We start from the raw sequence: 27,232 nt of genomic DNA, 5'->3' as shown, positions 1-27,232 counted from the left end.
AGCATCTTGGATTGTATTCTTAACTGTGTAGTTCTGAACTGTATAGTATAGGACTGTGTAGTTCTGTAATATAACCACTAACTTGGTTACTAGGTTTGCTTATTTTTACAACTGAATGCATGACAGTTACAGGAAAAGAATTCCATTAAATGTACTGTCAGAATTGTGAAGAATGTGACATAGAATAATGCATATATCATTTCCATTAAGCTTTGAAAGTTGAGCTTGTTGATTCTCAGTTTGTACATTGAATTGACTTTTCTGTTATTCTTAGTTGGTAATATATATATACATACATGTAAATGGAAGTAGACATTTGAATTCATGACATGTATACAGTTAAGACTACTTTAGCTAATGTTTATTAATCAGAAGCCTATGTAATTTCCACGTAATTTGCTCAAAGTAAATCAAGACACCTAAAACCATGCCTTTTTTTGAAAGAAAATTAATTTGTGATCTTCTTAGGTTTGGTAAACCTTAGCTCTGGTTCCTTTGTGTCTCGACCCGTTAAACATCAGCTGTAAAGCATACTAACATTATATGCAGAAATACTTTCAAGAGAAAAACATAACATTTAATAGTTCCACTTGATAGTAAGGTAATTGAAATGATAGTAGTTAAAACTATCAGAAATGAATATTTTAGAAGAGCCACTTTTTATGGTGCATTTCTTCCAGGGACTGGCAAAAATGTGCCCAAAATGGAATCACTTTGAACGTTAAAATTATAATCTTTCATAACACAGATGAGAGTAATGGCCTCTGTAATTTATATTCTGATTAATTTGTAGTTTATTGTTCTTGAGACCAAGGACAACATTTGTGATATTTCATCAAATTTATTTATTAATTGTAATAATTTTTTACTGTTCTTGATAAAAAATAGTTTGGATCTAAACTGAAATTCAGGTGAGAATTGGATAATTTTCACTTTTACTTCATGAACATTAACTTCATTAAAAAAATGTCCTTGCTTACTTTATACTTTGATGATCCAGGGAACACTTTACAGTTCCTTTTGTATTGAACTTAAACTAAATATAAAAATAAAAAAAAAAACAGGGACGCCTGGGTGGCTCAGTTGGTTGGACGACTGCCTTCGGCTCAGGTCATGATCCCAGAGTTCCGGGATCGAGTCCCACATCGGGCTCCCAGCTCCATGGGGAGTCTGCTTCTCCCTCTGACCTTCTCCTCGCTCATGCTCTCTCTCACTGTCTCTTTCTCAAATAAATAAATAAAATCTTAAGAAACAAAACAAAACATTTTTAAAGCTTTTAAAAATCATATAAATGAATGTAATTATGTGTCATACTGATTTCTAAAGTTTGTGCTTTTGGACGTTGCCCCTTTTAATTCAGAACTAAGTTTTTTTTTTTTAATTAAGATTTTATTTGACAGAGAAACAGAGCAAGGCAAGCAAGGGGAGCGTGAGATGGGGAAGCGGGCTCCCTACCGCGCAGAGAACCCAGTGTGGGGCTTGATCCCAGGACTCTGGGATCATGACCTGAGCCTAAGGCAGTCTCTTAATGGACTGAGCCATGCTGGCGCCCCTCAGACCTAATCCTTAAGGTATTTTCATTCAGTTGCACAGTAGCAATTGAAAAACATTTTAGCAAAGTGAGAAAAGTCATAAATTCATAAAATACCATGTAACCTTTTCCTTAGATACTCTGTCTAAAGGGAAGAAAATAATTCTGCCTTAGTAATGGTATTCAGATAGGTAAAACCAAACATTCCTAGTTTTTAAAATGAATGATACAAAAAAGATTTCTAAGCTTGGGTTTTGAATAGTGGAGACCATGTAAAATTGAAATAAGACTATAAATGCAAGCTACTTTTGTTTTATTTATTGGCTCACAATGTGTGTATTAATAGCTTTGGGTTTTGGATATAATCTAAGTTCATCAAACTTATTTAAGCTTATTATGACTTCATCTGACTTTGTTTGAAAGGTGCTAAAAAAAAAAACCTCATGGGATCATTGCAGTTTTCAAAAAACAAAAACTTTTCTTTGATGAAATTCAAAACTATTTTTTGAAATCACATGTAGATTAAATATGTTTTAATAAAGCTTTTTTTTCCTTTTGGTTTTGCATTTATTTTCAACCATTCAGTGGATAAAGTATCAATACAAATTAAGTTATCATTTGTATTAGTAGACAATTAGAGAACTTTAATAAACATTTTCCCTACCTTCTTGGAAAATGCAGCCAGAATTTCTTATTGTTTTGTTTCCATGGCTGCTTAAAATGATATACTACCATTTGCCACAATTTATAACAATCATGTATGAGCTTTGGTCTCTCAAGTGTTAATGTAATAGAGAAAAAACTTTGTGCACTTACTACATATAAGTTTGTGTAATTATTTTATATTTGTATTCATCGATATTTAATAAAATATAAAAGTAATATATTTCTTAAAATCATTTTTTATAGGTATGTTCACATATGATGAATCTACAAAATTGTTTTGGTTTAATCCATCCTCTTTTGAAACTGAGGGTCAGTTCACTCTGATTGGCATAGTGCTGGGTCTGGCTATTTACAATAACTGTATACTGGATGTACATTTTCCCATGGTTGTCTACAGGAAGCTAATGGGGAAAAAAGGAACTTTTCGTGACCTAGGAGATTCTCACCCTGTAAGTCTGTAATTTTTTATTTTATGTTTAGATTTTATTTAAAAGCAAAACTAAAGTTTAATTTATGTAAAAAAATTAGTTTTCATTTGAAATAGTTTTTATTAATATTTATACTTAGTGAGATAAAGTCATTTTAATCTGTTGAAGTACCATGAACACTAAAAACTCAAAGGGGAAATTTAGTATAACCGTCAGCAGGTAAGTTTTGTAGGATTGATTCTGTAGGAATGAGTTTTAACATGTCATTTTGGATTTGGGGTTTTAGGTGTTTTTTGTTTTTTGTTTTTTAATGAAGCCACATGAGATTGCCAGGTGAAATCAGAGGTGCTCTGGAGAGGGGGTTTGGTGGCTACAGTTAGTACATCTGTTTCTGTCTCTACCCCCTCCCTCACTGTGAGAAACCTTTGAGGTTCTCTCATAGAGTACAGTGTAAAATCCATTGCTAAATTGACGCTCTGGTTTTCTCAGCAGAGAATTAGATCAGTATCTGTCAGTCTTTCTGTATCATAAACTATTTGGGGGACAGAGAGAATGCTTTCTATGCTTTAGTTCTGTCAGGTTTTTTGTTTTTGTTTTTTTTTTCTCTTCCCTAGAAGAGGGATACAAATTACTGTATTTTATAGTATTGTGGTAACCTAATTTTTCATTTCTGGTTGTTAGGTCCTATATCAGAGTTTAAAAGATTTATTGGAATATGAAGGAAATGTGGAAGATGACATGATGATCACTTTCCAGATATCTCAGACAGACCTCTTTGGTAATCCCATGATGTATGATCTAAAGGAAAATGGTGATAAAATTCCAATTACGAATGAAAACAGGAAGGTAATAAGTGTTTTAATACCATCTTTGTCTTTGTCTCTTTATTAACAGAGTTTTAAAGCATATATGCTTGTAATTTTTAAAGAAGTATCAAATACTTCATACAAAAACTCAAGAAATCAAGTAATCAAATTCCTGTAAATGAAATAGCCCATTTCCTAAATCTTGAATATCAGCTGGTATGAGAGCCTGTAGTTGGGCACTAAAGCCCTTTCTAAGAAAGAGGACAGGAGTTGGAGATAGTGAATGAAATAGTGTGGCTGTAAAAAAAGCAAGAAATAGTGTGTTTCTGATACTAGACTCCACATGGGAAAGGGAACAGGGACATCATGATTAAGATCCTTCTCTCCAAACAAGTGATCATTATCTTTAGTGTATACACATATATATGTGACTTAAATATGCTAGTGAAAAGTGTTGAATCAGATAGGTTTTTTGTATCCATTCGGAAATTGGGAATAATCCGGAACATGACAGGAAAATTAAGATAATAAATAGTAAGCCTTAAAAAAATGTTTATAACAGCATAATTTTTGATAAAATATTCTCCAAGTTAGGATACAAAGTGCATTTACCTTTTATGATTTGATATAGTAGCTTACGTATCAAGTAAAACACCAGCGTTTTTGCTGAACTGGATACAGTAGGCCCCTTCTCATATATTGTAGCATAGACAACATGAGGCTTCCTGGTTTGCTCAAATCAGGTACATTGCATTGTTAGCTTTTATAAATAGATGTATACGATTTAAATGTCTCTGTGTTTGCACACCTGGTTGAGGGATCTCAAAATTGTATTGAGGTCCAGCTTTTATATTCAGTCTTGCTTAATATAATATCAAAATTGAAACATATTTATATTTAGTTTATGTACATGGCCTTTTTATAGTTCAATATTGGTATTGCAGAGAGCTGTGAAATTGTTGAAGTTGCAGGCATACCTTGTTTTATTGTACAAATTTATTGCACTTTGCAGATGTTGCTTTTTTTCCCATAAATTAGAAGGTTTATGGCAACCCTGTCTTGAGCAAGTCTGTCAGCACCATTTTCAAACAGCATTTGCTCACTCTGAGTCTCTGTGTCACACTTGGGTAATTCAGACTTTTCAAACTTTTTCATCATTGTTATATTTGTTATGATCTGTGCTCAGTGATTATGACTCAAACCTGAAATGATGCTTAGCATTTTTTTGCAATGTATTTTTAAAATTAAGGTATGTACATTTTTTAAGGTATTCTGTATTACAAACTTAATAAACTACAGCATAACATAATCATAACTTTTATATGCACTGGGAAGCCAAAAAATTCATTTGACTTACTTTATTGCAATACTCGCTTCATTGCGGTGGACCGAAACCAGATCCACAATATCTCTGAGGTATACCTGTATTTTCCTTTGTATGTGTAAGGTTTGAATCTTTAAAAATATTCTTGATTGTTCTTCTTTGGGAAAATAAAAACAAAAGGATACGCAGCCCAGTATCTTGTTGTGTTTATTTGTATAGCATATTATAAGAAGTTCTTGTGGTTAATGTTTTCTGCAGGAATTTGTCAATCTCTATTCTGACTACATTCTCAATAAATCAGTAGAAAAACAATTCAAAGCCTTTCGGAGAGGTTTTCATATGGTGACCAATGAGTCTCCCTTAAAGTATTTATTCAGACCAGAGGAAATTGAATTGCTTATATGTGGAAGCCGGGTAAGAAAGCAAAGTGTCTGCAAAAATATCCAATTGATTTATTGTTTGTAATGGTATGGTATATATATTAAGACATTTTTTCTTGAATTTTCAGAATCTAGATTTCCAAGCACTAGAAGAAACTACGGAATATGACGGTGGCTATACTAGGGACTCTGTTCTGATTAGGTGAGGTGCTTAATTCTTAAAAGGAAGATTTACTTCATCAAAGGGGTGTGTAGTTTATGCATTAGAATTTCATCTCTCTAGGTATTACTTACCAAGTAAGCAAACTCACGAATTCTCAATCTGTAATATTAGAAATGTATTTGTAATACAATCACCAGTGTATGATTTATTTTCTTGAATGAAGTGTTTTATGTAAGTCATGTTTTCTTCTGCATTTGGGATATAAATTAGCTAATATTCCTAGTGATTCTAATTAGCATGTGCTTACTGCTGGTTAGAAAATGAGAAAATAGAGCTACCATCTCTGAATATTTCTCCTTTCTTTTGAATTCTGTGTTTGTGAACTGTTATTCTCCACCTTATATGAAGCACTTTTTGTGTGAAATGTTACTTAATTGTTACAATCACATGCCAAGATACATGTTAGTATGTGTTTTACCCCTGAAGAAACTGAGCCCCAGATTTTCTCAGCAAGAGGGAGAGTTTCCCTATCTTTTCTGCTTCCAAACAAATGCCCTTCCTACCGTACTATCTCCTTTTCTGTACTACACAATTCAGTCTTAAAAGACATAGGCTTCTTCCTCCCTTGTAGAGATTGGTAAAAGGGGACAAAGATGCTTTTTTGATGCCCCCTAGTGGGATAAGGTGGAAGAAATGCAAACATTAAGTTCCTGGAGGTTGTCTCTGAAGGTTTTTTTATTTCTAGAAGGTAATTTTATTTGAAGTTAGATATTTGAATGAAGGTAATTTTATTTCTAGCTTATAATAATGTAATTCTTACTTGATAACATATCTTAAGATCACATGTTAAGTGTGATTTGAAAGGCAAGTGAGAAGTTTTAGTAGCTTCCAGATCATTCACCATTTAGTGGTATTCTAAAAATCTTTATAAACAAAATTCAAACTTATTTTGTCAACATATATATGAAAATATTAATCCATTAAATAGGATCTACAACTAGTAGGAAGTTGAAGACTTGGAATAGTTACTATAATACGAGGGAAAAATTGGCAATATTGGTATCTTGGTTGGTATTTATTTCATTTAAAGTATTCAGGATTCATTGAAGTGAAATGAATAAAAAAAAACTTTGAAACTATTTAATACATTTCAACTAAAAATTAGTAGCATAACATTGGTGCAATGTAAAATACCAATAGAAATATTTTAGTTTTTAATATTAAAAATAAAATTCTAGTACAACTTACCACAAATAAGGTTAATGAAAATGAATTATTCAAAAAGTAACCATATGTAAAATGTGAACATTTAAAAGTCTAGCATTAATAAAAATAAAGTGTGAAAATGTTGACTCTCAAGCAAGATTTTGTGTATATGTTTTCCAGTTGCTGATAAAGTTCTCCCTGATTTCATTTGACTACTGAGAGACTTAGAAGTATCTTTTTCAGTGGTCCTCCTTAGCGTTTTTGGGTTAGTGTTTTTGGGTGAGAAGCAGGGACTACAGTTTCTTTTTAGTTGATAGTTTCTGTTTAAAAGGCTTGGTCAAATTCACATTTGATTATCGTCACTTCACAGTTAATGCGATTAATTTCATTTTATTTTTCAGTACTGCATCAGCCTTTTATTTTTAGATAAGCCTAACAGCTTTGGCCTTTTAGTTTACAAATATGTTGCTCTGTTTATTTTACTAACATTTTGTTAAGGTTTTTTGTCTGTATTCATGAGGAATATTAACCTGTAATTTCCTTTTTTTTTTTAAATACACATCAGGTTTTTGCTACCCTTATATAATGAGTTGAAAGGAGTACTGTTCCTCATTCTCAGAAATACTTGTATAAGATTGGTATTTTTTTCTCTTAAATATTTGCTCAAATTCGCCAGTGACACTATCTGGGCCTGGACATTTCTTTGTTGGAAGGTATTTTGTTTTGGGGGTTTTTTAAGAATTTTACTTTGAAAAAACTATAGATTTGTTGGACTTTTCTTTTATAATACAGGTTGGAGGGGCACCTGGGTGTCTCAGTCGGTCAAGTGTCTGCCTTCGGCTCAGGTCATGATCCCAGAGTCCTGGAATCAAGCCTCACATTGGGCTCTTCTGCTCGGCAGGGAGCCTGCTTCCCCCTCTCCTCTGTGCCTGCCCGCCTCTCTCTCTCTGTCAAATAAATAAAATCTTAGAAAAAAATAATAAAGTACGGGTTGGTCCCCTGTGCCCTCCATCCACTTTCCCACAATGGTAACATTTTTGCATTACTGTAGTACAGTATCAAATTCAGAAAATTGGTACTGGTTCACTCTATAGACCATAGTCAGATGTCATCAGTTTTTCACGCACTTATTTCTATGTATTTGTGTTTCTGTGTATTTCCATCACATTATATAGATTTGCATAACCAGTATTATGATGATTGTGTACAACTCTTCCATCACCAGAAGGGTCCGTTTTGCTATCCTTTTTTAGGCACGCTCATATTCCTCCAGCATGATTCTCTTGAGATCCATCAACTTTGTTACATGTATCAACAGCTCATTCCTTTTTATTGCTGCATAGTATTTTGTGACATAGATGCACCATATTCAGTTTAACCTTTCAGCTGTTAAAGGACACTTGGATGTTGTCAGTATTTGGCTGTTAGAAATAAAGCTACTAAACATTTAAGCAAAGATTTTTGCGAGAACCTGCTTTCATTTCTCTGGTATAAACTCTCAGGAGTGCAATCCTAGGTCATATGATAAGTACATGTTTAGTTTTTTAAGAAACTGCTGAACTGTTTTCCAGAGTTGCTGTACCATTTTACATTTCCCTGGGGAATATACGAGTGATTCAGTTTCTCCGTATCATTGCTAGCATTTGGTGGTGTCAAAATTGTTAGCTTTTCCATTCTGCTAGGTATGTTGTGATGTCTTACTGTGTGGTAATTTGAAGTATGCTTGATGGCAGCGATGAGGAATATCTTTTTGTATACTTACTTGCCATCGGTATATTGTTTTTGGTGAAATGTCTGTTTTTTATTTAATTGTTGAACTTTGAGTTCTTCATATATTCTAGTCCTTTTTGAGGTGGGTGGTTTGCAAATACATTCTCCTACTCTTGTGGCTAATCTTTCCATCTTAACAGAATCTTGCAAAATTTTTAATTTTGTTGAGCTTTGATTTTTGCTTTTGTGGATCATGTTTTTGGTAAAGTCAGATGTAAAACTCTTGGCCAGCCTCAGGTCCTGAAGATACATTCTCTCTCTCTCTCTCTCTCTCTTTCCCTCTCCTCCTCCTCCTTCTCTCTCTTTTCCTAAAATTTTTATAGTTTTACATTTTATATTGAAGTTTTGGTCTATTTTGAGTTGATTTTTATATAATATATGAAATTCAAGTCAAGATTCACTTTTTTGCCTATGAATGTCCACTTGTTGCCATATAATTTATTGAAAAGGCTGTCCTTCCTTTACTGAATTATTTTTGCATCTTTGTCAAAAATCAGTTTATAATGTTTGTGTCAATCTTTTTCTGAAATCCCTGTGGTCTTCCCTTGATGTGTGTGCCTATCCATCCCTCTGCCAGTACTGCACTGTCAGTACAGGTAAATGGTAAGCATTAACATCAGATAGAATGCTTATTCCTGTTTTAAATGAAAGATTTCTTGCCTTTTCCATATTTTAGCTACTCTTTGCTTTAACATAAAAATTTCATATTCACTTTGTCTATGCCTACAGAAAACCTTGATAGAATTTTGATAGGAATTACACTAAGATCAAATTGGGGAGAATTAACATTTTTATTATGTTGACTCTTCCAATCTGTGAATACAGTATAGCTCCCCACGTATTTAGGTCTTTTTTTAAAAATTCCTTTCATTAGCATTGTAATTTTCAGCACATAGATTCTGTACATGTTTTGTTTGATTTGTACCTAAGTATAATGTGGTGATTGTAAATGGTAATGTATTTTATTTTATTTTAATGGCATTGTATTTTTAATGTTGGTTTCCACGTGTTGTTAGTATATAGAAATGTGTGTTTTGTTTTGTTTTTTAATATTTGACCATTTATCTTTTGGCCTTGCTGAACTCACCTTTAAAAGGTTTTTTGTTTTTTTTTTTTGAGACATCTTGGAGTTTTCTGTATAGACAGTCATGTATTCTGTAAATAAGGATAGTTAACGCTTCTTTTTAAATTTGTATGCCTTTTATTTCTTTTTTCCTGCCTTATTATGCTGGCTAGAACTTTTACCATTGTGCTGAATAAGAGTAGTAAAAGCAAAAGCCTTGACTTGTTTCCGAATTTAGGAGAAAGCATTTATCTTTATTAAGCTTGACATTAGTGTAGTTAGTGCTCTCTCTACAAATTCAGGGAGGTTCCCCTATATACCTTGTTTGTTAAGTTTTATTGTGAATAGGCTTTTGGTTTTTGTCAGATGCTTTTTCTGCATCTATTGATACAAGCATGATTTTTCTTTATTCTCTATTTGATATGGCACATTGCATTAATGGATTTTCCATTACTGAACCAGTGTTGCATATCTGAGTCATTTCCATTTAGTTCATTGTCAAATTTGACTTGGTAATTGGTTAATGATTTTGTGTCTAAGTTGATGAAAGATACTGGTCTGTAATTTCTTTTTTTAATGTTGTCTTGGTCTGGTTTTAACATCAAGGTTAATTCTGGCTTCATAAAGAATTAGGAAGTATTCTGTTTTCTAGGAGAGCTTGTGTTAAAGTGATACTAATTATTTCTTTCTCTTTTTTTTTTTTTTTAAGATTTTATTTATTTATTTGACAGGTCACAAGTAGGCAGAGAGGCAGGCAGAGAGAGGGGGGGAAGCAGGCTCCCTGCTGAGCAGAGAGCCTGATGTGGGGACCCAGGACCCTGAGATCATGACCTGAGGTGAAGGCAGAGGCTTAAACTTACACTGAGCCACCCAGGCACCCCGGTACTAATTATTTCTTAAATGTCTCGTGGAGTTCTCCCAAGAAACCATCTGGGCCTAGAATTTCCTTTTTGTGGAGGATATTAGTTTCAAATTCAACTTCTTCAATGTTTATAAGATTATTAAAATTATCTTTCATATTTGGTGGGTGGTGGTAATTTGTGTTGTTCAAGGAGTTGATCCACTTTATTAAGGTAGTCAAATTTATGTGTGCAGAGTTCATAATACTCCATTTTTATCTGTTTGATGTCTGCAGATCTGAACTATCATACCCTTTTTTATTCCTCATAGTGGTAATTTGTGGTTTTTTTTTTTCCCCTTTTTTAAACTTGTTAGTCTTGCTTGAGAGGTTTGTTGAAATTACTGATTATATTGAAAAGCCAGCTTTTTATTTCTCTGTTCTTTTCCTGTTTTTAATTTCATTGATTTCTGCTCTTTATTAGTTCCTTCCTTATTTTGGTTTATTTGCTCTTCTTAGTCTAGGTTACTGAGGATAGAAATTGATTGATTTGAGACCTTTCCTCTTTCCTAATGTAACCATTTAGTGCTTTAAATATTCTCATCCTTGCTTTAGCTATATCCTGTATTTTTATGTTTCATTTTCATTTTTTTCATATGTATTTTTTAAGATTTATTTTGAGACTTTCTCTTTGTAATTTAAACAAAATTATATTGTTGAATTTCCAGGGTTTTTGGCTATCTTCCTCATCTCTGTTACTGATTTCTAGTTTGACTCTTTTATAATCAGAGAACTTAACTCTACCTGACTCTTCTAATACTTTTGAATTTTTGTATTCTGTGTTGGTGGGTGGAATGTTCTATAAATGTTGATTTAGATTCTGGTTGTTGATGACTTTGCAGATTACTAATTTGTATTTCTATGAGTTGCTCAGAGAGAGGGGTGTTGAATCCTCCATAATGGTGGATATGTCCATTCCTCCTTTCAGCTCTATCAGTTTTTACTTTATTTTTGAAGATCTTTTGATTGGTACATATACTTTGAGCCTCAGTATGTCTTTTTGGTGGATTGATCCTTTATAATTATGTGATGTGCCTCTCTGTCTCTGCTGATTTTTTTTTTTTTTTTTTAAAGATTTATTTTTATTTGACAGACAGATCACAAGTAGGCAGAGAGGCAGGCAGAGAGAGAGAGGAGGAGGAGGCAGGCTCCCTGCTGAGCAGAGAGCCCGATGTGAGGCTCGATCCCAGGACCCTGGGATCATGACCTGAGCCGAAGGCAGAGGCTTTAACCACTGAGCCACCCAGGCGCCCCAGCTGCTGATTTTTTTTCCTCCAAAATCTACTCATCTCATCTGTTAATCTTCTTTAACACTTTTTTTTAAATTAAACTTTTTATTGTGGAAATAATTATAGATTGGCATACAGTTGTAACCATTTTTCCCTCAGTGGCAAATTTTTATAAAATATTAGTACAATAAAAAAAATATTAGTACAGTATCACAAGTAGGATGCAGTCAAGATACAGAAAAATTCTATCACTACAAGAATTCCTCCTCTTGTTGCTCTTTTATAGGCAGAGTCACACCTATATATCCATACCTTTACCCTATCCCTAACCCCACTTTGTTCCCTTATCCCTGATAACCACCCATCTGTTCTGTATTTCTTTAATTTTGTCATTTCAAGAATGTTGTATTAAGTGAATCACATATAATATGTCACCTTTTGGGATTGGCTTTTTTTTTTTAATTAATTTTATTTTTTATAAACATATAATATATTTTTATCCCCAGGGGTACAGGTCTGTGAATCACCAGGTTTACACACTTTACAGCACTCACCATAGCACATACCCTCCCCAGTGTCCATAATCCCACCCCCCTCCCCCCATCAACCCTCAGTTTGTTTTGTGAGATTAAGAGTCACTTATGGTTTGGGGCGCCTGGGTGGCTCAGTGGGTTAAGCCGCTGCCTTCGGCTCAGGTCATGATCTCAGAGTCCTGGGATCGAGCCCTGCATCGGGCTCTCTGCTCAGCGGGGAGCCTGCTTCCTCCTCTCTCTCTGCCTGCCTCTCTGCCTGCTTGTGATCTCTCTGTCAAATAAATAAATAAAATCTTTAAAAAAAAAAAAAGAGTCACTTATGGTTTGTCTCCCTCCCAATTCCATCTTGTTTCATTTACTCTTCTCCTACCCCCTTAACCCCCCATGTTGCATCTCCTCTCCTCATATCAGGGAGATCATATGATAGTTGTCTTTCTCCGATTGACTTATTTTGCTAAGCATGATACCCTCTAGTTCCATCCACGTCGTCGCAAATGGCAAGATGGCGGAGAAGTAGCAGGCTGAGACTACTTCAGGTAGCGGGAGATCAGCTAGATAGCTTATCTAAAGATTGCAAACGAGGGATTGGCTTTTTTGACTCAGCCTTGACAATTAACCACATTTTTTTCCACAATTCAATAGTTTGTTTCTGTTTATTGATGAGTAGTATTTGTTCCTTGATATGGATTCATCAGTCTTTTTAACCATTTGCCTATTAAAGACTTCATGGTTGTTCCTATTTTGGAGCTATTATGGATAAAATTGCTATGAATAATCATGTGCAGTTTTTTAGCTAATCACAAGTTTCAATTTCTCTGATAAATGGCAAGAGTGCACTTGATTGTTTTTTACTGTTGAGTTTGAGAGTTATTTGCATAGACTAGATACACTACTTTATCTTTCCTCCAATAAATTACTTTTTCATATATGTCAAAAATCAGCTGAGCATATTTCTGTAGGTCTCTTCTGATATTTATCTCCTCCTTTTATCTCTGTCAGGTTTTGCTTCATGTATTTTGAGGCTCTGTCATTTAGTATTACCTTTTTTTTCTTTGTCTTTTTTTCTTTTTTGCATGTACCCATTTGGAGTCATTATGTCTTTTTTATTTTTATGTAAGGTCCCTCACGATTTGTAATTTTCTTTGCTCTGACTCTAATATGAATATACCGTTCTTGTTTTGTTTTGTTTTAATGTTTGCCTGGTATCCTTTTCTGTTTTACTTTCAACCAATCTGTTGCTGAATTTGAAATGAATTTAGAAACAGTTTATGGTTCTTTTTTTTTTATCATCCCCTTTGTCAGTCTACCTTATAATTAATATATTTAGACAATTCATATTTAAGGTAATTATTGATACGTTAGGGTTTATGTCTACCATTTTATATTTTCTGTTTCTCTATGATTGCTTGTTTCTATCTTTTTGCCTTCCATGGGTTATTTAATTACTCATACATTTTTTTTTTTGGACACACTCTTGATTTATTTTTAGCTTTTTTGGGTTGTATTGTTCAGTATAGTATTCTTCGTGGTTGCTTTGTACATATGAGAGAGTGGTTCAACATGTCTTCCAGTGAAGTATGGAAGCCTTGCTTCCATTTAGATTTTTTTTCTCTTTTTTGTTTTTTAAGGATTTTATTTATTTTTTAAGATTTTATGTATTTATTTGACAGAGATCATAAGTAGGCAGAGAGGCAGGCAGAGAGAGGGAGGGAAGCAGGCTCCTTGCTGAGCAGAGAGCCCGATGGCGGGGCTCTATCCCGGGACCCTGGGATCATGACCTGAGCCAAAGGCAGAGGCTTTAACCCACTGAGCATCCAGGTGCCCCAGATTTTATTTATTTATTTGAGAGTGAGCAAACATGAGAGGGGAGAGGGTCAGAGGGAGCGCAGACTCCCCACTGAGCAGGTAGCCTGATGCAGGACTCGATCCCAGGACTCTGGGACCATGACCCAAGCCAAAGGCAGTTGCTTAACCAGCTGAGCTGCCCAGGCACCCCCATTTTGATTTCTTTCCCCACTTTTAAATATTGTCTTGAATATTAATGCTGTTAGGATTTTTGTATCAGTCATCACATAGGATTTACAAAATTGATGAGAATAGTAGTCTGTCATATATACCTATGTTTCTGCTATTTCCATTCTTTTTTCCATTTGCTTTAAGAGTCCCATCTTTTATTACTCCTTTTAATCATTCTTGAAAGACAGGTCTGGTAATGACAAATTCTTTTAGTTTTCCTTTATCTGGTGATATCTTTATTTTCCCTTTATTGCTGAAGAGTAGTTTTGTTTATGCCATTTGGGGTTTGTTCAGCTTCTTGAATTTGTGGGTTTTTTGCCCAACATGAAAGTTTTTGGCCATTATTTCTTCAAGTACTTTTTCAGTCCGCTCTCTTTCCTTTCTTTCTGTGCCTCTAGTACCAATGTCTAGTCATTTGTCATTGTTCCACAGGTATCTGAGACTCTGGTTTGTTTTTGTTTTTTTGTTTTCCAGTTTTCTCTCTTGTTCAGTTTTTTATCTTCTGTCATCTCTATTACTGAGCCCATCCAGTATTTTTCTTTTACCCTGTGTTTTTCAAGTCCATAATTTATGTTTGGGTCTTTTTCTTTTTCTTTTTTTTTAATTATAACTTCTATTTCTTTCTTGGGATTTTCCTGTTTCATTTGTGAAACAATAGAACTTAAAATTGTAGAATCATTTTTATGATGACTGCATTAGAATTCTTGTCAGATAATTCTAGCATCTTATTTTTTTTTAAGATTTTATTTGTTTATTTGAGAGAGAGAGCACAGAGGAAGAGGGAGAAGCAGACTCTGCCTGAGCAGAGAGCCCGATATGGGGTCTCAATCCCAGGACTCTGAGATCATCAACTGAGGTGAAGGCAGATGTTTAACCAGCTGAGCCACCCAGGCACCCCAATTCCAACATCTTACTCATCCCAGTGTTGACACCACTTGATTTTCTTTCCTTTGTGTTGTAGTTTTATGTCCTGGGCATTGTGTCTGTTAGGAGATTCTGGGTCCTGTTTCCACTTTTTTACTTTAGCAGGGAGTCATCCTATTCATACTATTCAAGTGTAGCATGCAGGTGCTGGCATACTTTTTGTGGGTTGTAGTTCCAGTGACAAATTTAGTTTTCAGAGCTTTTGTGGCACTGTTCTGTTCTGCTTTATTTATCTCATTCCATGAGGTTCTCCCTGTGGTCCATGATGGTGTTGCTTGAGGGAGGTGAAATTAACAGCTTCCCCAGGCTGAGTTGCACGTGTATCAAGCCCATAGGGCTGGAAAGCTCTTCCTGGGCTCTATGTGTATTATAGCAGGATCCCCCTTGCTGGTGCTTATGGCCATTCAGTGTCTGTGGACTAGGAGGGACTCGAGGCTCCACAAGAAGGGGACCGCTTCCCAGGCCGGCACCTCTTGTGGCAGAAATCCCCTGCCAACTGTGTCTCTGGGTTGAGAAGGAGACTCTCAGGCATGGCTTCTTTTTTTGATTCAATTTAAGTTTTTATCTTCTGTTTCTGTTATATTATCATTGTGCTTATTTATCTTATGGTTCCTCTAGATTAATTTTTGCTTCCTCAATTTGACATGACTTATTTTTATTTCTAGCTATTCCCTAGTTCTGTCCTATCTTCCAGAATCTTTTTTCATTAATTCTGAAATTTTGTCCGAAAGTTTTTTTCTAAGTTAGTTGTCCTTTCATAGCCTCTACTGTTATTTAAAACATTTTAGCTTCATTTGAAATTTGTTTACAATTTTCATGTGTTTTATTCGCAGATCTTTTCAGTATAATCTTATTCTCTATAGAGATATCATTCCTATGCGCACATACACATATTATTCCTCTCTAGTAACTCATAGTGTTTGTGATCTTTTCTGGTGTGCTTTTTAAGTGAGATGAGTTTTCTCATATTTGGAAGAGGGAGAGATAGGCCAGGGCAGATTTTTAATGCCTCAACTCTATGCATTTTATTTTTGCAAAATGATTTAAGAAAAAAGAAAAGTACATTTATTTGAGTATTTCTTGGCCTTTTTATTCTTGATTTGGTGAATTTGGACCTTATTTCCAGCAGTTTCTCCTCAGTTTCAGAAAGGAATTTTGGTGTTCAAGGGCTTTAAGGGCCCAGAGCTTCTGCTGTATACTGTATCATGATCTCCTGCATTTGCCTACAAATTGTGTAACTCTCTTTTAGCTGTCTTCTCAGATTGACCTGTGATTTCCGGTGGATTGGTAGTTTTGAGGTTCCCTTGCTCCCAGGGCTGTAAGAAACCCATTTGCCTTCCTTTTGCATCCTCACCCACTGACATGGATACCAACCAGATATTCCAGCTGTCAGTGGTGTGTTCTTTTCATTTACATGGAAGGATTTGTGGGGGAATATCTTGTCGTCTAGTTTTGAAGGTGTTATCTATAGGTCTTCCATTTTCCCATCCAGTTAGCTCTGGTTTTATGAGAGAGAGTAGGAAAATTGAAAAGAAAAGCAAAAACAAAATAACTGTCACTGCTACCATCATCTTTCCCAAACCTCTTAATCTGTATTTCTTCTGATTTTCATATCTATTAGTATCCTTATCTGAATCCATTGTTTCCCTGGGGCGTGCCAAATGGTGATAAGGAAAAAAAAAGATTTCTTCTGTTAATTCTACATATATACCTGGTGTTCTTTTTCCTCATTGGTGGTTGTTACTTGATTACTGTATAAAACAGTTTTACTGAAAAGGCACAATAAAATGTAATTAAATATTTTAGAGTAAGGAGTTACTGTAATAATTTGAGTAGTAACAGTTGAGTTTGGATTTTAGTTGGTTTTGTTTTTTGTTTTGTTTTTTGCCTCTTTCTGGATATTGTTTTGAACTCATAGATTTTTATATCTTGAGCGTGTTTCACAGTCATTATTCTTAGTGATGTTCATACTGTTTAGTCTTGGTATGCTTCTAACATCACTTCATTTTACATTTTGAAATTTTTAGCTCACCTGGAGCATTTTTAACTCTAGGCCTGAAATAAGCCATTTTTAGAAGAAATTCTTGGGGAATGGCGTCTTTAAAAGTCTGTTTAGGGCACAAGTTGTGACCTTTGTTATTAAACTAGTGCATGCAGACTTTTTCTAGGGGACGGAGGAGGAATTTTCATTGTATCCTGGAAATTGCCCCATGTCAAGGTAGAGATATCGTCCATGTTCTTTTGTATGGCTGACTACTGTTACTGTGTGAAAGCAGTATAGATTATTAATATTCCTGGACATAGTGTTTATTTCCAGCATTTTGCTATGAGAAGTAATGTCACAGTGAATCATCTCATACCTGGATTATTCCATACATATGCGTTCCAGATAAATACATTTTTTCTTGTTCTTTTGTGTTCTCTATGTCCCTACTAGAAATTTTGGTCATTCCGTTGGTCACCATATAAGTTAACCTTCTGTTTCCGAATTTATTTTGCATATTTCGTGAGTATATTCGAGTATTGTCATTTCTGTTTCAGATTTGTTCATTTCTGAGTTTTGTATTTCTGATTAATGGTGTTCTTTTTGATCTGCTGTTGCATTTTCTCTTCATGTTGGAATATGGGATTTTCCATTTTTCATGACTGAATTTTTCAAATATACTTTTTTCTGCTAGACAATTTAGCTTATTTATTTGCTGAACTTGTTTCATAATTATTTGGATTTTGGAATTCTGTTTCTCCCATTTATGTTTCTATTGGTTGAGGTTTTCCTGGACCTGCTATTAGTAGATCTCATGGTACAGTGGGGAGAAGTTTGGGTGGCATTAGTGGTCTCTAGATTGAATGGGTCCCTCTTTTGTTATTATGGTAACAGCAGTTTCTTTAATATATGGCTATGTGGCCTAGCACCTTCTGATTCTTCAACTCTATCTTGTTTAAGGCCTGAATCTTTCATTAGCTGCTTCCATTACATTATAGCCAGAAGCTACTTTCAGGAGACACCTCTGCCTCCCAGGGTATTCCCCATCACTTCCAGGCATCATGCCTATCTGTCATTTTTTTTTAAATTAACATATAATGTATTATTTGCTTCAGGGGTACAGGTCTGTGAATCATCAGTCTTAACACAATTCATAACACTCACCATAGCACATACCCTCCCCAATGTCCATAACCCAGCCACCCTGTCCCTCACCCCCTAGCAACCCTCAGTTTGTTTCCTGAGATTAAGAGTCTGTTATGGTTTATCTCCCTCCCTAGTCCCATCTTGTTTCATTTTTTCCCTCCCTACCCACCACAACCCCCCACCCTGCCTCTCAGATTCCTCATATCAGAGAGATCATATGATAATTGTCTTTCTCTGATTGACTTATTTCGCTTAGCATAATACCCTCTAACTCCATCCTCGTTGTTGCAAATGGCAGGGATTCGAGTTTTTTTTTAATGACTGTATAGTATTCCATTGTATATGTATTTATACACACCACTTCTTCTTTATCCATTCATCTGTTGATGGACATCTAGTTTATTTCCATAGTTTGGCTTTTGTGGACATTGTTGCTATAAACATTCAGGTGCACGTGCCCCTTCAGATCAGTGCATTTGTATCTTCAGGGTAAATACCCAGTCGTGCAATTGCAGAGTTGTAGGGTAGCTCTATTTTCAACTTATTGAGGAACCTCCATAGTGTTCTCCATATTGGCTGCACCAGTTTGCATTCCCACCAACAGTATAGGAGGGTTCCCCTTTCTCCGCTTCCTTGCCAGCATCTGTCGTTTCCTTACTTGTTAATTTTAGCCATTCTGACTGGTGTGAGGTGGTATCTCACTGTGGTTTTGATTCTGCCTGTCATTTCTACCCTGGTACTTTTCCGGGGCCCGCCCTTTTAGCCACCCCATTCCTCTTACCTTTCTTTAGCAGTTCACTCTTGAAGTGAGGGTTTTCCCAGGGTGAAGTCTAACCCATATTATTCTGCACACCCCTGTCTTCTGTATTGCTCTTGTAGGGCTGTGATAGTTTGGGCTCAGGTGTTCATACTTCCAACTTACATGTCACTTCAGAGTTTGCTCTTCTGTTTTCTTAGTTTTAATCTAAACTTAAGGTTATGGGTGTTTTTATCAGATTTCCTTTTTTGATCTGCATAGGTTTTAGGAGATGTGAATGGGATGTGATCCATGAACCTATCACTTAGGGAGAAATGCAGAAGTTTTTTTTTTCATTTTCAGTTTTCTAAATAGTTGCATTCCTAATTCAGAATTTTAATATAGAACATAGCACTTATAGGAAGAGAAGAATTTCATTAAGTGTTTTCATTGTCTAAACTGGTAGTAACCTCAATATTTTAAATTCTAATTTTAAATTCTAGAGAGAACCAAATAAATCAATATTGTAGACAGACTGGTCAGGGTACCCTTCTATCTGCCTTTTCAGGTGTGGGTGGTTCAGTTAGGCTTCAGAGCACTCCTACAGTGCTCTGATAAGACGACTTGATTACTACCCATTTGCAGGGGAGCTGTTCTGCCCTGACAGAGAACTCTGGGCCATAGGAGACTTTCTTCTTGTCAGCCACCCAATAGGAATGATCTAGACTGTGGAATGATTTTAATTCTTCCTGAAAGATGCACCTGCAAGTTCCATGTCTAATTTCCTGTTGTTATGATGTAGTTCTTTATTGTGTTCTCCAAGGTGAATGGGAGGTTTGCAGGAACTGAGGAGGGTGTTAGAATATCAGGGTAGAGAAGTGGGAGGACATTGAAGGAGAACCAAGAAGTCTATTAAGCTGCTAACCCTGTCAGAAGTATTGGCCTTATACCAATAAAAATGCCCACATTTTAATAATAGAAATTGTATACTGAAATACAAGGATATCAAAAACTAGAATTATAATTACACATGTAGGAAGTGTGACGTTCTCTGCCAAGATTCTGGGAAGAGTTTTTCAAGTAAATGTTAAAATGTATTCTTTTCTTGAAATTTTTTGAGCTGAGAATTAGTGCATATTGTTAAATTTATGGATACCTCATTATTCATACACGTATGCCAAGATTGCTCTTAATGAACTGCATTTTGTTTTTAGAGTGACTATATAACAAGCATCATTATAACAACATGACTTTTATCACGTAGATTTTAGGAATGTCAGGGACTAAATCATTGCATATAGCAGAAATACCAGAATTATCCCCATCCCTACTTCCACAGCCTACAAAATCAAAAGTGTTCTGGTTTATATAAAAAATTGTGCCTTTGTATTACTACTACTACACGTGTGTCTGTGTGTATGTGTATGTGTTTTTATTTTGTCCTTAATTGGTATCACTTCCCTCCCCCCAATCTCGTATTTTCAATTTACAGGATTTGAGTTTTGGGTTTTGTCTTTTATTCCTGATTATATTGTATGAGTATACCATAGTTTACATAATTATTTCCTGTTATAGGACACTTCAGTTTACCAGTTATTACTGTTCTAGATAATGTAGCCATGAGCTATGCCTTTAAGTGTTTCCATAAGATAAATTTGCATCAGTAATTTGTAGATCCTTGATCACCAGGAATGAATGTTTAGGGTTTCTGATACTAATTTCTAGGTTATCTCCATAATACAGTTTTAATAAGTCATAAACTTTACATTAGTACTAGTTATAAATGAATGCCAAACTAAAATCAGTATTCTGTCTTTTCTCATTAGGGAGTTCTGGGAAATCGTTCATTCATTTACAGATGAGCAGAAAAGACTTTTCTTGCAGTTTACAACAGGTACAGACAGAGCACCTGTGGGTGGACTAGGAAAATTAAAGATGATTATAGCCAAAAATGGCCCAGACACAGAAAGGTAATTATTAAATTGTGACTGTATACCGACAACCGTACATTCCATGTCACACGCATGGGAACTGTCCGGGAGCTTCTGAGCACTTTTAAAAGTTTTATGTGGAACTCTCCAAATCACATGAACTGGTAATTCAGAGAATATTTTGCTGCTTTTGTTTGAAGAAATTTTTAAAACACTGGCCTAGTTCAAAGCTATTAAAGGGCTCACTTGATTTTGAATTTTGCAAAGTGATACGATTCATTCAGTTTTTCAGAATTTTTTAAATTGAAAGGTATTATGTAATCCATTTAAGAATGGTTAAATTGAGTCTCAAAATTGTTCAGCACTAGATTTCTTAATCTTAACATTTGAATCAAGTTTCATAATCTTCTTGTTCTTTCTTCATTGTATAAGTTAATGTTTTTGTGAGTAAGGATCTTACATGAACAGTAGCATATTTAAGGGTTTAAATATATAGAAACATTTCTATTAGTATTCCACATTATTTGATGCATAATGGCTTTAATGTAACTTTATGTATATTTGTTATCAAGTCACTTACATGCTCATATTGCCAAGAATATTTCTAACTGGCATTAAAGAACATAGACTTTGAAATCTTAAAAGCCAGGTTTGAGTATTATCTTTATCCTAGAGTAAATTAACTTCTCAATGATGTCAGCTCTGTAGTGGGGATAATGATAGTTTTATTTTGAGAAGATAAAGTTAAATGAGATCTAACAGTTAAACAATATGTGGTAGGTCATAATGACTCAGTGGTTACAATATGTTATCATCAGTCATCATCATCATCATTAGGATTGAATAATAAGATTAAAAACAAACTGATATTTGGTAGTTGCATAGGAAAAACAAAAAGTTTATGAGTTGCATTAATGTGTACCCTGCATTGCAAACCATCTCAACTATACATACCATTTAAAAGTAGGGGTTTTTTTTTACTGCTGAGCATATTCTCCATGATTTATTTTCCTATTTTCCCCTATTCTCTCTGTTTAGGTTACCTACATCTCATACTTGCTTTAATGTCCTTTTACTGCCGGAATATTCAAGCAAGGAAAAACTTAAAGAAAGATTGCTGAAGGCCATCACTTATGCCAAAGGATTTGGCATGCTGTAAAAAAAAAAAAATTAATTAAAAAAAAAAGAAGAAGAAGAATGGAAAAAAAGGAAAAGAAAAATTTTAAATTTTAATAATCATAACAAGAGGGATGAATTTGGTGGTGATAATGTCCCAGTACAAAAAGGCTGTAAGATAGTGAACCACAGTAGTCACCTTATGTCTGTGCCTCCCTTCTTTATTGGGGATATGTGGGCTGGAACAGCAGATTTCAGCTACTTATATGAACAAATCCTTTATTATTATTATTATTATTATTTTTTTTTTTGCGTGAAAGTGTTACTTATTCTTTCACTTGTATGTACAGAGAGGTTTTTCTGAATATTTATTTTAAGGGTTAAATCACTTTTGCTTGTGTTTATTACTGCTTGAGGTTGAGCCTTTTTGAGTATTTAAAAAATATATACCAACAAAACTACTCTCCCAAGGAAAATATTGCCACCATTTGTAGACTGTGTAACCTTCAACTATGTGCTATTTTCGTCCCTGTATCTAACTCAAATCAGGAACTGTGTTGTTGTTTTTTTTTTTTTTTTTTTTTTAAACAATTTGCTTTGAAACTTGAAGTCTTGAAAACAGTGTGATGCAATTGCTGCTGTTCTAGTCCCCAAAGAGTTTTCTGTGCAAAATCTTGAAATCAATAAAGATGGAAGGGAGAACTTGGAATGTTTTAACTGCAGCCCTCAGAACTTTACTTTAGTAACAGCACAACAAATTAAAAACAACTCATGCCACAGTATGTCGTCTTCATGTGTCTTGCAATGAACTGTTTCAGTAGCCAATCCTCTTTCTTAGTATATGAAAGGACAGGGATTATCTTGTTGTTGTTGTTGTTGTTGTTGTTGTTATTGTTATTGTTATTGTTGTTGTTTTAAGTTTACTGGGGAAAAGTGCATTTGGCCAAAAGAAATGGTAGTAAAGCCTGTTGCAAGAAAGCTAGGAAGTTTGTTGTTTATTATAAACGCAAAGCATGTGAAAGTGCACTTAAATTTTTTATTAATTACTTATTACCTGCATTTTAAATAGACAATCCAAAGTCTTCCCTTCATGTTGCCATCATCTTGTCTAATCAGCCATTTTATCAAGGCACATGATCAGTGTTGCAACATAATAGAAAGGATGGCTCTTGTGCCTTGTTTTACCTAATCATACGTTAAGCAGACCTGGAATGAATGGAACTATTACTCTTAAGTCCTATTTACATTGTATATCCCCAAAGATTAAGTTATACTTCAAAAAGTAAGTGTTAAATATTACTTCCATGTGGAAAAGTACAAATAGGTTTAAATTACTGGACGTTCAGAAGTAAGTAGTTTCCCCTTTCTAGTCTTCTGTGTCTGTGATGTTAATTTCTTTTATTACAATATAAATAAAAGGATTATGTATTTTTAACTAAGGAGAGATATGGATATATCCTTTTACTACAAGCTATATACAGCTAATGTGCTGAGCTTGTGCTTTGATGATTGTTTTAACAGACAGATTAGATCAACCGGATGATTTGTTTGAAATTGGCAGGAAAAATACAGCTTTTCAAATCACGGGAGGGGAGAAAGGATATCTTTCAGGATTATTTTAATTATTTTAGTAATTGAGAGAGATCTGTTGTGTACCATAATGCTAAATAAAACAGTGACATTTTTCATCATTATTTAGAGGAAAAAGAAAACAGTGGTTTCATCTTGTGATAAGGTAACTTTTTTTGTTGTTGTTGTTTTCTGGGCCATCCTTTAGAACACTGTTAAGGTATGTACACTACCTTGATGCAAGGGACTCTCATGATACTCTAGTCATCTTAAAGAGCGTCTCATCCATGTGCTTGTGTATAATGAAAGGAGGAGAGAAATCAAATACTCTGGGGGCATTTTATATAATAAATTCATGAAGAAATGTGTGTTCTTCAGTTCTCAAGTTCTATTATCACAGTATTGAAGTTCTATAATTGTATTAACATATCTGTATGAAGTTTGTGAATGGTAATTGAGTATAGGTTATCAGATATAGAATTCACATCAAATAGACTTTTAACAAACAGTTCAAAATAAACCTACCCTTAAAAATATTTTAAGAGAAAAAGTCATTGGTTGTCCATACTAGCCGCTCTCACTTGCTTAGTAATTATCCTGGGCATGTTACCACTTTTCTTACCATTGCCTCCTGTTCACTACTGTTTAGTAGAATGCCATTGAACAGTATCTCAAGGAAGAGGAAAACAGAAATTTTGACTATAATGACTAATTCTTCTACCCAAATTTCTTATGAAAGTACTTTTTTGCCTGAACATTTACATATTTTGGTTATCTGTGAATCAGCCAACAGTCTGCAGGAAGCTGTGGCGATAAAATGAACCATAAACTAAAATAATTAGCTTTCCAAATGAAGTAGAAACTTTATCTTACAGTTTTATTATTTTAGAAAATTTCAAACATGCAACATAAAAATACAACCTGCTATCAAACTTTTCTGGAGCCTGGCAGCTTCAGTAAATGAGTTGGATTTCCTCACCCTATACTACTGTTTCAAGTTGTGGTTAATTGTGTGATAAAATACAACAACTTCCCTAGCTTATTTTGGGATGCATACCTGTGTAGGGAGAAAAATATCCAAAAAACAAACAAAACCTTAAAAATGAGGCTTCAAACTGAACTTGCTGATACTCATTCATTGTGACTTAGTAACACCACTCCCTGTTCCCCTAAGAACACAATGGCTGGGATTTCAGGCCCCATTTTGTTTTTTTTCCTCAAGAATTTCATAACGGTCTCTCAAGAAGAATTGTTTCCCTAAGGCTATTTTATTTGTAGTCGTGATCTCCTTACCTTCTCTCTCATATGTATACGTATAATTTTTTTTTTTTTTAACCAAAGAATTAAAGAACAAACTTCTGTTTGCTCCCTCTTGTCTTCTCTGTGTTACTAGTCTATCAAGAATTTCCTGGGGAAGACTTAACAACTTTAAAATCCCAAGGCTTTTCCCCCTTCCCTGTTCAAATCCAGTAGGTTGGCATTTGTTAAACACTGCAAGATTTTGATGAAAATTTCTCACTGAGAAATGCTGCTAATCCATTTCTGTGCCACTGAAAATGCTTTCCTGAACAAAACAACCTCTTCAACTGCCAGTATGAACTGTTTAACCTTGCCAACACCTTGAAATTAATTTTGCTGCTACTCTGGTCCTTATTCAGTTGGATGTTTATCATCCAGATCTTGGATGGGTAGTATAATTCTACTTAAAGTTCTTGTCCAGTTCTCTTCTAGTCAACCTCAACCACTCCTGAAGATTCTTGTCTAAATTTATATTTTTTTCTCAGACTCTATCCCCAGGATAATTTTTCTGATACCTCAAAGTTAATACCAGAACTTCATTTTGCATCTCTACCTACTGTTAATTTGTTTCTTCCTTAAAAGGATCACTTTCAACCCAGTCATTGAAATCCATCATCTCTCAGCTGTCACAGCTTTTATTAATTCCTTTCCCCTCCAGTCTCCCCAGTTCATCATACTTCCTTTCAGGTTCTGGTCCATTGAATCACCTGGTTGCTTTCAGTAGCTTCCCAAATAACCACCCTGACTGTAAACTCCTCTTCGAATCTTTTTCATTTTGCTAAAACAATTTTGCTGATTTAAATTTCCTCTGCTTCAAAATTTGCTCCTGTTTGAATATTCTTCAAGCTTGGCATCCAAGGCCCTCCATAAACTGGGTCCCACGTGCTTTTCCAATTTTGCCATCTGTTACAGGCACTTTCCCTGAAGCACAACATCTTCATTTGTGCTTATTTCATATTTCTCAAGTGCCCTTCAAAATGAAAATTTAAAAACACTTTACCCATAAAGTCACCACCAAAATGGACTTCCAAGTGCTTGTGTGACCTCACAGCAACCCATACTTAACATGGTAGTTCAGCTCGTTGGGGCACATTCCTTATTTAAACGAGGAGTACCTGAGATTTTCTCCTCCCAGCCCCATAACCATTACCCAGGATGCGACCAGATTCATGGCAGAGAGAGTGTTTTTTTTTAATCTTTCTACCAGCTTGTCACCACTTGAATGATTGAAAACGGCTCAGCATGCAATAGGATGTTCAATGAAGCTTCCTGTTTTTATCACTAAAGATGACCTCTTGTCTCCCCACACTTCTCCCCCACAAAAGTTTTTTTTTTTTTAATTAAATATTTAAATGTTTGTGGCTAAAGGACTTGCTTCTTGAGGATGTGGCTCCCCTGGATCAGTGACTGTTCCAATCCATGGAAAGACAGTAAGAGGGAAAGAATGAAAAGGACAAATGTCTTTGAGAGCAAGATTGTGTGACTTCCCCAGCCCTACCCTTTGGATGTGCTCTCACAACCAGGAGCCTCTGTGCAGACATGTCTGGTGACCACACTCCTCTCCCATAGGGGCAGGCATCTTACACAACCCCACTGTTGCCAGACTTTCATGTCTATCAAGGAACAATCCTCTGCCAAACACTGCTTTTTATACTAAATGAAGCACCACAATGAATGAATGCATCATAAGCCTTACTACGAATCAACCCTCAAATCAGGATTCTTAGGTTCATTTGAACAGAACCTGGAGTAATTATCCTAGCTATCTTCTGGTCTTTAGAAAACCATAGAAAATACAATAAGCATGTGTCTGGTAAATGGTACACAGGTGTCGAGGGTGCCGCCTTCAGTGTCAGATGACTAGGTCTCAGTCCGGGCCCTGCCCTTGCCTCAGCTTGGATTGTCATATTCAAGCCCACCTCATTGCAGATTATTAGGATTCAATGAATTCGAGATATAGATGCTAGAAAACCCGGTGCAAGACAGAAACTGCTATAGGTTCTCTCAATATTTGCCAATTAAAAGGAGTCATTGAGAGGTTGGAGATATGATTGCTTTTGCAGGATTGACCCTCCCTCATCTACCTCAAAGTAGGGAGGGGTACGTCTCTCGTTTTTGTGTAAGATAAAATCCATGTAACAAAATTCACTCTTTTTTGCAGTGTACAATTAATGGCTTTTAGAATATTTACAAAATTGTGCAATCATTACCATTAAATACAGAGCATTTTTATCACTGTTAAAAAAAAAAATCCTGTATCTATTAGGAATGACTGTTTATTCTCCCCTCAATAATATCCCCAAAGCTCCCCTACACATACACACCAAAGTCCTTGGTAATCACTAATCTTTTCTGTCTATAGAGTCCCTTGTTTGGGACATTTCATATCAATGGAATCGTGCAATATGTGGCCTTTTGTATCTGACTTTTCACTTAGAACAATGTTTTCAAGGTGCATCTATGTTGTAGCATGTATCAGTACTTCAGTTCTTTTTATGGCTGAATAATATTTCA

At 35.0% G+C, this 27,232-nt stretch overlaps 1 protein-coding gene across 6 annotated transcripts in view; it reads left to right on the top strand.

Moving 5' to 3' along the window:
- The window catches only part of UBE3A (ubiquitin protein ligase E3A), a 97,644-nt gene extending 70,689 nt beyond the window's left edge, over positions 1 to 26,955 (top strand). For all 6 annotated transcript variants that reach the window (XM_047735569.1, XM_047735568.1, XM_047735572.1 and 3 more), the window contains 6 exons: positions 2,441 to 2,646; positions 3,307 to 3,471; positions 5,014 to 5,169; positions 5,264 to 5,337; positions 20,630 to 20,773; positions 21,773 to 26,955. In XM_047735569.1, coding sequence (XP_047591525.1) covers positions 2,441 to 2,646; positions 3,307 to 3,471; positions 5,014 to 5,169; positions 5,264 to 5,337; positions 20,630 to 20,773; positions 21,773 to 21,893 — 866 coding nt within the window. In that variant the 3' untranslated portion in view covers positions 21,894 to 26,955. The remainder of the gene's footprint in view (positions 1 to 2,440; positions 2,647 to 3,306; positions 3,472 to 5,013; positions 5,170 to 5,263; positions 5,338 to 20,629; positions 20,774 to 21,772) is intronic.
- The last annotated feature ends 277 nt before the right edge of the window (positions 26,956 to 27,232 follow it).

The sequence above is a fragment of the Lutra lutra genome, chromosome 7, assembly GCF_902655055.1.
Source record: "Lutra lutra chromosome 7, mLutLut1.2, whole genome shotgun sequence".
Lineage (NCBI taxonomy): Eukaryota > Metazoa > Chordata > Mammalia > Carnivora > Mustelidae > Lutra > Lutra lutra.
Note: the sequence above shows the minus strand (reverse complement) of the source record. Positions and strands in the feature narration are given on the sequence as shown.